Below are 14,677 nucleotides of genomic sequence, written 5' to 3' on the forward strand. Positions count from 1 at the left end.
AAGCATTTATCTGCAGTTGATTTTCCATCCAGGCTGCTATCACCATTTAAAATGAATGGGTTGCATGCTCATGCGGATTAAGTTGGTCCCAGCTCTCATAAAGTAGAACAACTTAATATGAAGTGTATTCTTCCTCGCATTTCAGGACAATCCAGAACTGCCTGAGACTAGGTGGGGATTCCACAGAACCACCAACTAGCTATGAGTATAACTGAGCCCATTAAATTTAATCCTGTGTGCTGCCATAAATGAACTTCAAAATGGGAAGCCATTTCATCCACGTGACGGGATCCATCCAACGCTGCAAGAATTGATGAAGGAAATAGCCTGCTCACTGAATAAAAAACATTTTGTTGCAGAAGTAAATGGTTCTATTTCTCAGGAATCCAAACAATATCTGATTGCTGGTACACAAAAATGCTGGAGAAACTCAGCGGGTGCAGCAGCATCTATGGAGCGAAGGAAATAGGTGACGTTTCAGGCCGAAACCCTTCTTCAGACTGGTGGGGGGTGGGGGGGGAGAAGGAAGGAAAAAGGTAGGAGGAGGAGACCGAGGGCGGGGGGATGGGAGGAGACAGCTCGAGGGTTAAGGAAGGGGAGGAGACAGCAAGGGCTAGCAAAATTCCCCATCAGTCTGAAGAAGGGTTTTGGCCCGAAACGTCGCCTATTTCCTTCGCTCCATAGATGCTGCTGCACCCGCTGAGTTTCTCCAGCATTTTTGTGTACCTTCGATCTTCCAGCATCTGCAGTTCCTTCTTGAACACAATATCTGATTGCTTGTTGCTGCTAGGGTATAAATGGTTTTATGCTGTTAAATAAGGTAAAAAATACCAATTGCCCATTTTTTCCATGCAGTAAAATGCAAAAACATTTGCTCAGTAGCAACAGCAATATAACATAGTCTGTTCAAGGATGTCCCAGTAACTTGTCTTTGAAGTGTAATTGTTAGAATCTGCTCACTCTGTAGGGAGTCATTGAGCTTTCTATTAACAGTACAAGTGCTATAAATACGTATTGGGATTAAGTACTTACATCACTCTGCAAATCATATGCCTTCCTTGCCTGAATCACATCGTTCTGGTCTGGGAGGCAGGTCCACTTGTGCAGATGCTGCCTGTAGTCAATGTCACTGACCAGGGTCTGGCATTTCTTGGCCAACAGGATGTCCAACATGTCGACCGGCATGTTGAACTTGGTCTTGGTTTTCTCAAAGTTCTTCTTGTATTCCCTGTCGCTCTGAATCTTGGCCACGTGCATGGACCAGACCATCTTAGGATCATCTTGAATGTTACGGCATCCGACATGGTGCCCAAGCTGCTTACGATAGGCCGTTTTGTACTTGTACTAAAAAGGAGATCAAGTAGATGACCCTAAATTCAGTGCGTCCATATAATTCCGTGTAACTATACTTCAAATATTTAAGATGTTTCCTTTATCATTTGGCACAAAATAAATATGTCCACTTACATCACTGGCAATATCTCTGGATGCTTTTGCTGCTTTAATTGAGATGGCATCAGGATGCAAGCTGTATCCTTTTTTCTTTGATTCATCCAGAGCAAGTCTGTACATTTTCTATGGGGACCACAACAATACTCTCAGTAAATTCATCTATAACAACAGTATTTATCAGATTCCCAGATGTAATTTCTCTTCTAGCGTGCACAGAATTATTCTTATGGTTGTTATATAAATCGAAATACATCCTGTCTCTCAGAATTTCTTCCAATCATTTACCAACCACTGATTTTAAAGCTCAGCGACCTGTATTCCCCAGCTCATGCTTGCTGTCCTTTTTAAATAAAGACACAGTATTAGTTATCCCCAGTACGTTGGTACCTCATCTGTGGCTGGCAAAGTTACCAAAATGCATGCCTATGCCTCAGTAATGTCCTCCCGTGCTTCTCATAACATTCCAGAGTTGACCTTAGGCCCAGGAGTTTATCCACTTTTATGCATGTCAGTACATCTAACACCCTAATCCCTCGTAATATTGATATGCTCCTGAATATCACTGTTCTTTCCACCGACTCATGAACTCACCTCCTGCTCCATGAGAAATAAGGAAATAACAATATTTTAAACATCTCAGATTAGCCCTGACCTCTCATTAAGCTACCCAATGAATCATATTCCTCCCATGTTGCCCTATCATTCTTTCCCTTGAAATGGTCATCAATTGCTTTTAACCATATAACCATATAACAATTACAGCACGGAAACAGTCCATCTCGGCCCTACAAGTCCATGCCAAACAATTTTTTTTCCCCTTAGTCCCACCTGCCTGCACTCATACCATAACCCTCCATTCCCTTCTCATCCATATGCCTATCCAATTTATTTTTAAATGATACCAATGAACCTGCCTCCACCACTTCCACTGGCTCATTCCACACCGCTACCACTCTCTGCGTAAAGAAGTTCCCCCTCATATTACCCCTAAACTTCTGTCCCTTAATTCTGAAGTCATGTCCTCTTGTTTGAATCTTCCCTATTCTCAAAGGGAAAAGCTTGTCCACATCAACTCTGTCTATCCCTCTCATCATTTTAAAGACCTCTATCAGGTCGCCCCTTAACCTTCTGCGCTCCAGAGAATAAAGACCTAACTTATTCAACCTATCTCTGTAACTTAGTTGTTGAAGCCCAGGCAACATTCTAGTAAATCTCCTCTGTACTCTCTCTATTTTGTTGACATCCTTCCTATAATTGGGCGACCAAATTTGATTTAAATGCCTTTTGATTTAAATACCTACTTCAAATATTCTCTTAACCTTCTCTGTGCAACAGCCCAACATTACTAGTTTATCAGCGCATATAATGTTCCTTGTTCCTCATGTCATACCTATAATTCTTCTCTGCACCCTTTGAAATTTGAACTCTCTTTCCCTTTCCACAGAGGCAGCCTATCCTGCAGTTTTTTCCAGCATTTGCAGATTTTATTTCAGCACCTGCAGCTTATACCTTTTTGTTTTCTAAAAGCTTGTATTATGACCCCACCTGAAGCATGACCAATATTTTTAGAGGCTGTATGCAGCAACTAGAGATCTGGGCTATTAATTTGGAGACAGGAGCTCAAATCTTGCATTGGAAATTGGTGACTTTATATTCAAGTAGTTACATGATGGTGGAATTACAAAGTTAGTTTTAGCAACAGTAATCATGAAAGTTCTACATTGTTGTGAAAAGCTGTGTCTTTCAGTAACATCCTTCAGGGAAGAAAATGTACCATTATTCCTTGGCCTGGCCTACATAAAATGTCATATGTTCCAATGTGTTTGACTCTTAACTGCCTCCTCAGTTTATGGATGGACACGGTGGCGCAGCGGTAGAGTTGCTGCCTTACAGCGCCAGAGAGCCAGCTTCAATCCCGACCATGGGTACGGAGTTTGTACGTTCTCCCCGTGACTGCGAGGGTTTTCTCTGAGATCTTCGGTTCCTCCCACACTCCAAAGATGTACAGGTTTGTAGGGTAATAAGCTTGGTATAATTGCAAATTGTCCCTAGTGTGTGTAGGATAGTGTTAGTGGGCGAGCATCGCTGGTCGATACAGGCTCAGTGAGCTGATGGGCCTATTTCCGCACTGTATCTTTAAACAAAAATATCACATATTAATCAATATTTGGTAACCAACTTCGCAACCATCTTCGGTTCCCCTCCCTTAAACTGTTATTATCAAGTGTGTCTTCGAAATGGTTTTCCATACTTACATCACTGCATGCAATCTGATTCTGTTTGGCCAACATTATTTCTGGCGTATCAGGCATGACGTGAATTTTGGTCTTGTCCGCTTCCCAAGCTGCAATATATGCATGCTGAAAGATAAGTACAGGTAAGTTGGTATTCCAGTGGGCTAGACAAATCTACTGACAACATTCTGTATCTCGCGAAACATCAAATAGAATAAAATAATTAAACCTTATTCATGGTGTGTGCATTACTCTTTGCCAGGGTCATATCCATGGAGTCGGTCATCTTGGTGAACTTAAACTTTGACGGGTGCTGACGGTAAGTGCTCTCACTCAGGATCTCGCCAGCTTTTTTGGCTTTCACCACATCCAGCGACCCGATAGGAGACCATCCGATGCCCTTTCAGCCACTGAAGGTCCAATTTGTATAGATTCTGGAACGAACGGAAATATATTTGAGGGAATTGAAGGCAATATCTCCAAGTTTGCGGATGACACTAAGCTGGGGGGCAGTGTTAGCTGTGAGGAGGATGCTAGGAGACTGCAAGGTGACTTGGATAGGCTGGGTGAGTGGGAAATGTTTGGCAGATGCAGTATAATGTGGATAAATGTGAGGTTATCCATTTTGGTGGCAAAAACGGGAAAGCAGACTATTATCTAAATGGTGGCCGATTGGGAAAGGGGGAGATGCAGCGAGACCTGGGTGTCATGGTACACCAGTCATTGAAGGTAGGCATGCAGGTGCAGCAGGCAGTAAAGAAAGCGAATGGTATGTTAGCTTTCATTGCAAAAGGATTTGAGTATAGGAGTAGGGAGGTTCTACTGCAATTGTACAGGGTCTTGGTGAGGCCGCACCTGGAGTATTGCGTACAGTTTTGGTCTCCAAATCTGAGGAAGGACATTATTGCCGTAGAGGGAGTGCAGAGAAGGTTCACCAGACTGATTCCTGGGATGTCAGGACTGTCTTATGAAGAAAGACTGGATAGACTTGGTTTATACTCTCTAGAATTTAGGAGATTGAGAGGGGATCTTATAGAAACTTACAAAATTCTTAAGGGGTTGGACAGGCTAGATGCAGGAAGATTGTTCCCGATGTTGGGGAAGTCCAGGACAAGGGGTCACAGCTTAAGGATAAGGGGGAAATCCTTTAAAACCGAGATGAGAAGAACTTTTTTCACACAGAGAGTGGTGAATCTCTGGAACTCTCTGCCGCAGAGGGTAGTTGAGGCCAGTTCATTGGCTATATTTAAGAGGGAGTTACGGGATACTGAGTTGGATGATCAGCCATGATCATATTGAATGGCGGTGCAGGCTCGAAGGGCCGAATGGCCTACTCCTGCACCTAATTTCTATGTTTCTATATTTGCAAATGACACAGTATTCACACCACTTAAGTTACTTCTTGCTGAGGATAAGTAAAACGGTTAGGGATTTGAGTCAATATCTCAGCTTTTGTTACATTAATATTATATTGCAAAGTCTAAGCTGGGAAAATGGTCGTAATGGACTTGAAAAACTCACATCACTCTGCAAATCATAGGCTTTCCTAGCTTGGATCACATCGTTCTGGTCTGGAAGACAGGTCCACTGGTGTAGGTGACGTCTGTAGTCAATGTCACTGACCAGGGTCTGGCATTTCTTGGCCAGCAGGATGTCCAGCATGTCGGCCGGCATGTTGAACTTGGTCTTGGTTTTCTCAAAGTTCTTCTTATACTCCCTGTCGCTCTGGATCTTGGCCACGTGCATGGACCATACCATCTTAGGATCATCCTGAATGCTGCGACATCCAATATGGTGGCCAAGCTGCTTGCGGTAGGCTGTTTTATATTTGTACTACAGTATATTAAAAAAAGTCAGAAATTATTTCCAAATCTAAATATCTTAAAGGACTAAAATAAATAAGCTTGTTTCATACTTACATCACTGGCAATGTCCCTGGAAGCCTTTGCAGCCTTGATGGAAATTGCATCATTTCTCAGATCATATCCGTCCTGTATTAATTTGTCATAATCCTTTTTGTATAATGACTGTGAAACAAATGGACATATATATTTAAAAGATATAATTCTAACTGCATAGCAATCCCCCAAACAAATATTTGGATCAATTTGATATGCCTGTCATTTGGAAATATTTGCAAAGTTTAAAGATACAGCATGGAAACAGTTTCTTCGGCCCACCGAGTCCAAACTGACCAACAATCACTCTAGTTCCATGTCATTTCACATTCTCATCCACTCACTGCACACACTAGGGGCAATTTATAGAGGCTATAATGGCATGAATAGCTCCGACAGAGGCTAATTAACATACAAATTTGTATGTTTTTGGGATGTTGGAGGAAACTGGAGCACCCAGACGAAAGCCACATAGTGACAGGCAGTTTCTTCCCAGCTATTATCAAGAGTGTTTTATTGTCATGTGGCCCAAATAGAACAATGAAATTCTTACTTGCTGCAGCATAACAGAATCTGTAAACATAGTACACTGTAAACAATATAATAAAAAAGAGAACATGTCACCCTGCATTGAAATCTAATTCTCGTTATCGTGCCTTTAATGGCCGTTTCTGGGGGACAACTCTGGAAACTGCCCCTAAATCTTTTCCACCGAAAACTTGTCGCTTTGAAACATGCTACTACCTAGCCATCTTTGCTGAAACCTTGCACTTATTACAGTTTCAAAGGTGTGTCTGATTACTTTCCCTTTGAAGCTCCTTCCGATCATTTTGCTATAAAGCAGATTCATAGCCACTATTTGTCAGTCAGAGTACTTCAATATTGACCATTAGTGAGACCACACCTGGCGTATTGTGTGCAGTTCTGGTCTCCTAATTTTGAGGAAAAACATTTGTGCTATTGAGGGAGTGCAGCGTAGATTCACCAGGTCTTTTTCTTCTTGCGTATGGCGTGCACAGCCTAAAGTTTGTAAGACAACTTGTTCTGTTTGATCTTCTGTTTGTGCACGCCAGGTTGATTGCATTCGTCGAAACAGGGTGAACCACGTGAAGGTTGCAATCTCCCACCCCATTCACCAGGTTAATTCCCGGGTTGACGAGACTGGCATATGATGAAAGAATGGAACAACTGGGCATATATTCACTGGAATTTTGAAATATGAGAGTGGATCTTATAGAAACATCCAATTCTTAAGGAATTGGACAGGCTAGATGCAGGTAAAATGTTCCCGATGTTGCGGAGTCCAGAATCAGGGATCACAGTTTAAGAATAAAGGGTAGGCCATTTAGGACTGAGATGAATAAAAACTTTTTCACCCAGAGAGTTGTGAATCTGTGGAATTCTCTGCCAGGCAGTGGAGGCCAACTCACTGGATGTTTTCAAGAGAGAGTTAGATATAGCTCTTAGGGCTAAGGGAATCAAGGGAATGGGGAGAAAGCAGGAATGGGGTACAGATTTAGGATGATCAACCAAGATCATATTAGAAACATAGAAACATAGAAATTAGGTGCAGGAGTAGGCCATTCAGCCCTTCGAGCCCGCACCGCCATTCAATATGATCATGGCTGATCATCCAACTCAGTATCCCGTACCTGCCTTCTCTCCCTACCCTCTGATCCCCTTGGCCACAAGGGCCACATCTAACTCCCTCTTAAATATAGCCAATGAACTGGCCTCAACTACCCTCTGTGGCAAAGAGTTCCAGAGATTCACCACTCTCTGTGTGAAAAAAGTTCTCCTCATCTCGGTTTTAAAGGATTTCCCCCTTATCCTTAAGTTGTGACCCCTTGTCCTGGACATCCCCAACATCGGGAACAATCTTCCTGCATCTAGCCTGTCCAACCCCTTAAGAATTTTGTAAGTTTCTATAAGATCCCCTCTCAATCTCCTAAATTCTAGAGAGTATAAACCAAGTCTATCCAGTCTTTCTTCATAAGACAGTCCTGACATCCCAGAAATCAGTCTGGTGAACCTTCTCTGCACTCCCTCTATGGCAATAATGTCCTTCCTCAGATTTGGAGACCAAAACTGTATGCAATACTCCAGGTGTGGTCTCACCAAGACCCTGTACAACTGCAGTAGAACCTCCCTGCTCCTATACTCAAATCCTTTTGCTATGAGAGCCAACATACCATTCCCTTTCTTTACTGCCTGCTGCACCTGCATGCCTACCTTCAATGACTGGTGTACCATGACACCCAGGCCTCGCTGCATCTCCCCCTTTCCCAATCGGCCACCATTTAGATAATAGTCTGCTTTCCCGTTTTTGCCACCAAAATGGATAACCTCACATTTATCCACATTATACTGCATCTGCCAAACATTTGCCCACTCACCCAGCCTATCCAAGTCACCTTGCAGTCTCCTAGCATCCTCCTCACAGCTAACACTGCCCCCCAGCTTAGTGTCATCCGCAAACTTGGAGATATTGCCTTCAATTCCCCTCATCCAGATCATTAATATATATTGTAAATAGCTGGGGTCCCAGCACTGTGCCTTGCGGTACCCCACTAGTCACTGCCTGCCATTGTGAAAAGGACCCGTTTACTCCTACTCTTTGCTTCCTGTTTGCCAGCCAGTTCTCTTTCCACATCAATACTGAACCCCCAATGCCGTGTGCTTTAAGTTTGTATACTAATCTCTTATGTGGGACCTTGTCGAAAGCCTTCTGGAAGTACAGATACACCACTTCCACTGGTTCTCCCCTATCCACGCTACTAGTTACATCCTCAAAAAATTCTATAAGATTCGTCAGACATGATTTACCTTTCGTAAATCCATGCTGACTTTGTCCAATGATTTCACCACTTTCCAAATGTGCTGCTATCCCATCTTTAATAACTGACTCTAGCAGTTTCCCCACTACCGATGTTAGACTAACTGGTCTGTAATTCCCCGTTTTCTCTCTCCCTCCCATATTGAATGGTGGTGCTGGCCAAAAGGGCCAAATGGCCTATCCATGCACCTGTTTTCTATGTTATTCTATGATTGGGAAAAATCCTTATAGGAACACGCACAATTGAGAATTAATTTAATCAGCGCCTCCTATTCCATGCGCAAGAGGCCATCCAGAGAAGCCGCGGCCATGGTACACGCCCAGAAGGCTCAAATGATTGGCAGCTGCGGAACCCGCTCAAAGACTCGTCGGACTGCGGTATCAGGAGGGAGCCACTGGGGACGACGGACACGAGGAGCATGCCAGTAGGAGGGTGATCCAGAATATTGCCTCTAGCACCCTCAAGATCGGTTGCAGGAGGTGCCCTTGGAACACACAGATGGCCGGTCAAGGGGTGGGATGTCGGTTCATGGGCCGATCCAGGTGAAGGTGATGGTGTAATGTCCTGCAGGGGTCTGGGGTTTACCAGTAGACCGAGCGCACGAACGGCCCTGACTTTTAATATTGGAATTAGTACCAAAGCATGGCGGCTCCCGCATGTGTAAAAATTCACTGTGCAATTGCACATGTGATAAGTAAAGCACCATTGCATCATTGAACCTAAACCAAACCCCAATTTGACTCTGGCACTTACCTTGCTCATGTTTATTGCATTTGCTTTGGCCAGTTGGATTTCTGGAGCGTCAGGCATGATATGAACCTTTGTCTTGTCCTTCTCCCAGGCTTTTGTGTAAAGCCTCTGATATAAATTAAAAGACATGAAATTAAAATGACAGTTCATGGAATCAATATTTTGCTACCCAAGCTTTAAGAATGACCAGTAAATGCTTGCCTGGTCTGCAATTTCAATACCCCAAGAGCAAAAAATAAGTAAAACCAATACAGAAAAGAGTTCCATCTTTTTGCAGTTGGTTTATCTGTAATCCTTTCTGACAGGCTGTTAACCTAACAAATTACTTTTTTATTGGCTTGTATTTGAAAAATATATCAATTAATGAAGAATTACATACAAGAGGCAGACAAAAGAGAGCAGCTGTTCCTACTGACATTTTACATTAGAACAACAATGTTTTTAACGATTTGAGATATTATTGTGAACTCAGGAACAGATTGCTGTGAATTTCCTTGGTTGTAAATTTTGTTGTCTAGTATTACTTCTTATTGTCTGCTGCTATCAGTATTGCAAACAAATAAACCTACTAAATTAATCTTCCACATCCAATGTGGCAGGTCTCCCTTTTAACCAATGTAATGCAAAGGCTAACCATTTCTGATAGAACTGTGCCATTCATGAAATTAAGTACTCCTGATCAGTCTCTTTATCTTGAGCACACAATGGGAAGTTTAAGATTGGAACATATACATCTTAAAACCTTCAGGAGAGCCCAGCGTTTTTGAAGCTCAAAACTGATTTTCAGAGTTATAATGCATCCCTATTCTTCTTCCAATTAAGATGACTGGAATCAGTCCATAATAACCTCGTAGGTACACAAAGACTGAAGAAGGGTTTCAGCCCGAAACTTTGACTTTTTCCTTCGCTCCATAGATACTGCTACACCTGCTGCGTTTCTCCAGCTTTTTTGTGTACCTTCGATTTTCCAGCATCTGCAGTTCCTTCTTAAACACATAAATAACCTCTTGTTGTTTAACTACACCAACACAAAAACAAGTGAAACATGCTCCAGGAGCTAAGTAGCTAATCCTGCTCCTGGTTCTATGGTTTTACGTGCAATGACATATTTTTTTACATTCTCTGCTCTTTAGCAGAAAATTCTGGAAAATAAATTATGCTATACTGGTCTCTATTGCAAGTCTTTTAATAAAATAGTCTTGCCTTATTCATTGTAAGCGCATTATTCGATGCCAGGGTCATATCCATGGAGTCGGTCATCTTGGTGAACTTAAACTTTGATGGGTGCTGACGGTAAGTGCTCTCACTCAGGATCTCGCCAGCTTTTTTGGCTTTCACCACATCCAGCGACCCGATAGGAGACCATCCGATACCCTTAAGCCACTGAAGGTCGGCTTTGTACAAATTCTGGAAGATAATGAGAAGTAGAGTCACAGTCAGAGAGTCATGCAGCATGGAGACAGGCCCACTGGTCCAACTTATCCATGCCCATCCATGGCCAATCCAAACGTTCCATTTTTCCCATGCCCGACCTCGAAACACCTCTGAATCATTTAATCTGCTTGATTGTTCTGGAGTAGATTCAGACCTACCCTGCATGCAAGGTGGTGGGATACCCTACCGTCACCCTTCGGGATGCCTTGCTTCCCTCATTCCAATGTTGATTTCGCTGACACAATATGCTTCCTGTTCAATGAATGACGTACGGTTTCACTAGGGACTTGAACTAATTACAGCCTTTATTATCTGCCAATTGCATTATTGAAATACTATATTCACTGGCATAAGTGGAAGTAAATATTTTTGGCAGTCAAGATGAAGGTGACATAAAGGTCTGCTGGAATTTGGAGCATAAAACAGACAGCTGGAGGAACTCAGTGGGTCAGGGTGCATCTGTGGAGTGAAATGGACGAGTGATGTTTCAGGTTGAGACCCGTCCTCTGGACTGAAAAAAATGGAGGGGAGATAGCCAGAATAAAGAGGTAAGAAAGGTGGGGCAAGAGCTGGCATGTGATAAGTGGATCCAGGTGAGGAGGGCTGGATTGATAGATGGAGATATGTGAGCCCGAGAGACTTGGAAATAACAACTGAGGCTGGGATGCGATAGCTGCAGATGATGGCATCTGATGGGAAAGGAAATTGGAAAAAAGTAAAGATAGACACAAAATGCTGAAGTAACTCAGCGGGACAGGCAGCATCTATGGAGAGGTGGAATGGGTGACGTTTCGGGTTGAGTCTTTTCTTCAGGTAAATGGCAACAGTGGAGTAAGGCACTGGGAGGAGTGTGTGGGTAATGTGCAGATGAAGTGGTCGGGAAGAAGTTGGGTGAGAGGGAGTAGAGTCGATTGTGGCGGATTAATTGTAATCATGTCTACACTTTTCGCTGACTGGGTAGCATGCAACAAAAAATCTTTTCACTGCACCTCAGTACACGTGACAATAATAAACCAAACTAATCAAAACAGGGAATTCAATATTTATTTGAGGAAGTTTTAAGCACTTTAAGATAATGCGGCTTCAAAATAAATCAAGATAAGCACCATTTTGCTTTTCATTGTTTCAAAAGGCAATTTGGAACATTCATGACAGAAGGTATGATATTGTTAATGTTACTCACATCACTCTGCAATTCATAGGCCTTCCTCGCCTGAATCACATCGCTCTGGTCTGGGAGGCAGGTCCACTGGTGCAGGTGACGCCTGTAGTCAATGTCACTGACCAGGGTCTGGCATTTCTTGGCCAACAGGATGTCCAGCATGTCGACCGGCATGTTGAACTTGGTCTTGGTTTTCTCAAAGTTCTTTTTGTATTCCCTGTCGCTCTGAATCTTGGCCACGTGCATGGACCAGACCATCTTGGGATCATCTTGAATGTTACGGCATCCGACATGGTGCCCAAGCTGCTTGCGATAGGCCGTTTTGTACTTGTACTGAAAAGGAGATCAAGCAATTTATGTTGCTTTTATGCAGTAAACTCAACTCAAGGTAAACTAGCGGTAGCCAGTTTTGTATTTATACTGAAAAATAGTTCCAGACCCTTAGTGGTACTTTCCAAGGGACAGTAAAGGCATGGTTACAGTCTTAATAATAGTTGTGTGTCTCTAGAGCTAACACAATTGGCATTTGTATGTTATTGGAGAAAATATAACTACTTCTTTGAAATGAAAACGTTTTTAAACTTACATCACTTGCAATATTTGTGGAACTTTTGGCAGCCTTTATAGATATTGCATCGGCTCGGAGGTCATAACCTTTCTTCTTGGATTGTTCCCAGTCAAACTTATACTTGTTCTGAAAAGAGAAGGAGTTTGCTGCCAATTATTCAGGATTTTAACTCGAACTTTCTTTAAATAATTATAATTTTTCACTTCTCTTACATTGCTGAGCATGAGTGCGTTGGCTTTTGCTAGCACAATTTCTGGAGAATCTGAAGTTACATGGTTCTTAGTTTTGTCCTTCTCCCAGTCCTTTGTATACAGGTGCTGAAAAATAAAAGTTACTCCTTTAAAAATAATAACAACAATAGGTCAGAAAAGGCAGATTAGAGCTTTGCCATTTAGATGTAGAGATTTGACAATTAATGTGGCACTGCAAAGATTTCCAGCTTCCGATGGCCTAACTGACATTTTAAGCAAAGCATGAAACTAATGTATTATATATTTTTATTATATGCCTCTTAACAACCATAATTTATCCAGGGGGTACTTAATGATTCGATATTTTGAGCTTCTCCCAAGTTTCTTGGTCTCAGCCAAGACAGTGCTGAAATAGATCAACTTGGCCACCATGCCTTTGGACTGGGGAAAGGAAAAAAGGTCAATATTTTCACTCGTGATCAGGGCCGGATTTAGATGAAGAGAGGCCCTAATCTATTTCACTTGTGAGGCCCCCCACCTCCCAATCCTCCACCCCACGACTAGGGGACCATGACTACCCGACAGTGACAGTGTGACACTTTTAGATCCTACTGTATGTTGTCATTAAACAGTTGGATGGGGGAAGAGCTGGGGTCACATGGTTTGAGGGGAATGGGGAAGACCCAGTGGAACAGCCACTGAGGTTACCAAGTTGGGGGGGGGGGGGGGGGACACTAGCACTAGGACTCAGCGCAGTCAAACTCAGGGGAGTTGGAGTCTGAAGCGTGGAAACTTCAGGCCCGGTGCGGTCCAGGCTGCATGTAAGGTGACGGCTGCAGGCTGCTGGAGGGCAGTGGAATGGCGAGGGTCAGCGGGCAAAGCGTGGGAGGTCCCGGTGGGCGGGAAACCAGGCCCATCAGAGACTGTGAGCAGGGTTAACTGTAGAAAGGACCATTCCGCCTATGGTAGCGGGTGGCTGCTCGTTCCCACCCACCCTTTACCCCGCCCAGAGCCTCATCTCTTCTCCCCTGAAGCAGGCAGGTCGGGCACAGTCGGAGCTGGTTCTGACATTGTTAAACTTGCACCCGCGCACCGACTCAACACTCCTGACTGTTGAAAGGACAAGGCTCAGAAAATACGAATATGTCAAACGTTTTATACACCTTGGTGGAGAGGGCCAAGGCTCCCCTAGATCTCGAGGCCCTAAACTTAAGCTTGTCTAGCTTATACGTAAATCTGGCCCTGCTCATGATCACCATTTAGTAAATGTCACTGAAAATTCATATTAAGCGAAGACCAGGTTCAACCTTGCCTGGAATGTTTAACAAAGTCAGACGATCACCACTCATCTCCCATTTCTTTGCCTAAAATGGCTCTATCCCACATTGATCAAGTTCAAACTCTAAATAATGGGTGCGAGGGTAAAATAAAACTCAGTTGAAATCAAATAATCGGGGTAAACAAAAATCGCGCAAAAAATATTATTTTTTCAATTATCTACCTTCTTCATTGTTTCTGAGTTAGTCATAGCCAGGACCATTTCCACAGAGTCAGTCAAACTTGTGAAATTGAACTTAGCGGGATGCTGGCGATAATTCTTATCACTTGCAATCGCTGTTGATTTCTTAGCCTTCTCAACATCCAGCGAACCAATGGGACTCCAGCCTATTCCCCTCAGCCATTGAAGATCCGCCTTATAAGCGTTCTAGATGTAAAAAAAACAACAACAGTTGAACTTTTAGATTTCTACTCATGCAGCATAAAGCTAAGTAAAATATGACCATTTGCATTTGCAGGCCAAAATTGCCTTTCATCATTAATTGGACTACAGTATCTCACTTATCAATTGCAATACAGTGTCAAAGGGTTGACAGTAAATCATTGAAGGCATTGAATCCATGGGACAGTTCATATAGACATACAGTTCATATAGACAACCCCTTTGGCCCAACCTACCCATACTGACCAACATACTAATCACAACATGTTCCACCTGAATGCTTTTGGCCTTTATCCCTCTAAACCTACCCTATTATCCATGTACCTGCCTGAATGCTTCTTAAACAATGGGATAGTACCTGCCCAATTATCTCCTCCGGCAGCTTGCTCCATACAGCCGCAACCGTGTGTGTGAAAAAGTTATCCCTCAGG

At 43.0% G+C, this 14,677-nt stretch overlaps 1 protein-coding gene across 1 annotated transcript in view; it reads right to left on the minus strand.

The window, feature by feature from the left end:
* neb (nebulin) overlaps window positions 1–14,677 on the minus strand; it is a 229,493-nt gene that overhangs the window by 138,079 nt on the left and 76,737 nt on the right. The window contains 13 exon segments of the mRNA XM_055638822.1: window positions 1,033–1,344; window positions 1,468–1,575; window positions 3,708–3,812; window positions 3,916–4,089; window positions 4,091–4,120; window positions 5,208–5,519; window positions 5,606–5,713; window positions 9,175–9,279; window positions 10,375–10,578; window positions 11,789–12,100; window positions 12,354–12,461; window positions 12,548–12,652; window positions 14,028–14,231. Of these exon segments, the coding sequence (XP_055494797.1) occupies window positions 1,033–1,344; window positions 1,468–1,575; window positions 3,708–3,812; window positions 3,916–4,089; window positions 4,091–4,120; window positions 5,208–5,519; window positions 5,606–5,713; window positions 9,175–9,279; window positions 10,375–10,578; window positions 11,789–12,100; window positions 12,354–12,461; window positions 12,548–12,652; window positions 14,028–14,231 (2,187 nt within the window).

Source organism: Leucoraja erinacea, chromosome 7 (genome assembly GCF_028641065.1).
Source record: "Leucoraja erinacea ecotype New England chromosome 7, Leri_hhj_1, whole genome shotgun sequence".
Lineage (NCBI taxonomy): Eukaryota > Metazoa > Chordata > Chondrichthyes > Rajiformes > Rajidae > Leucoraja > Leucoraja erinaceus.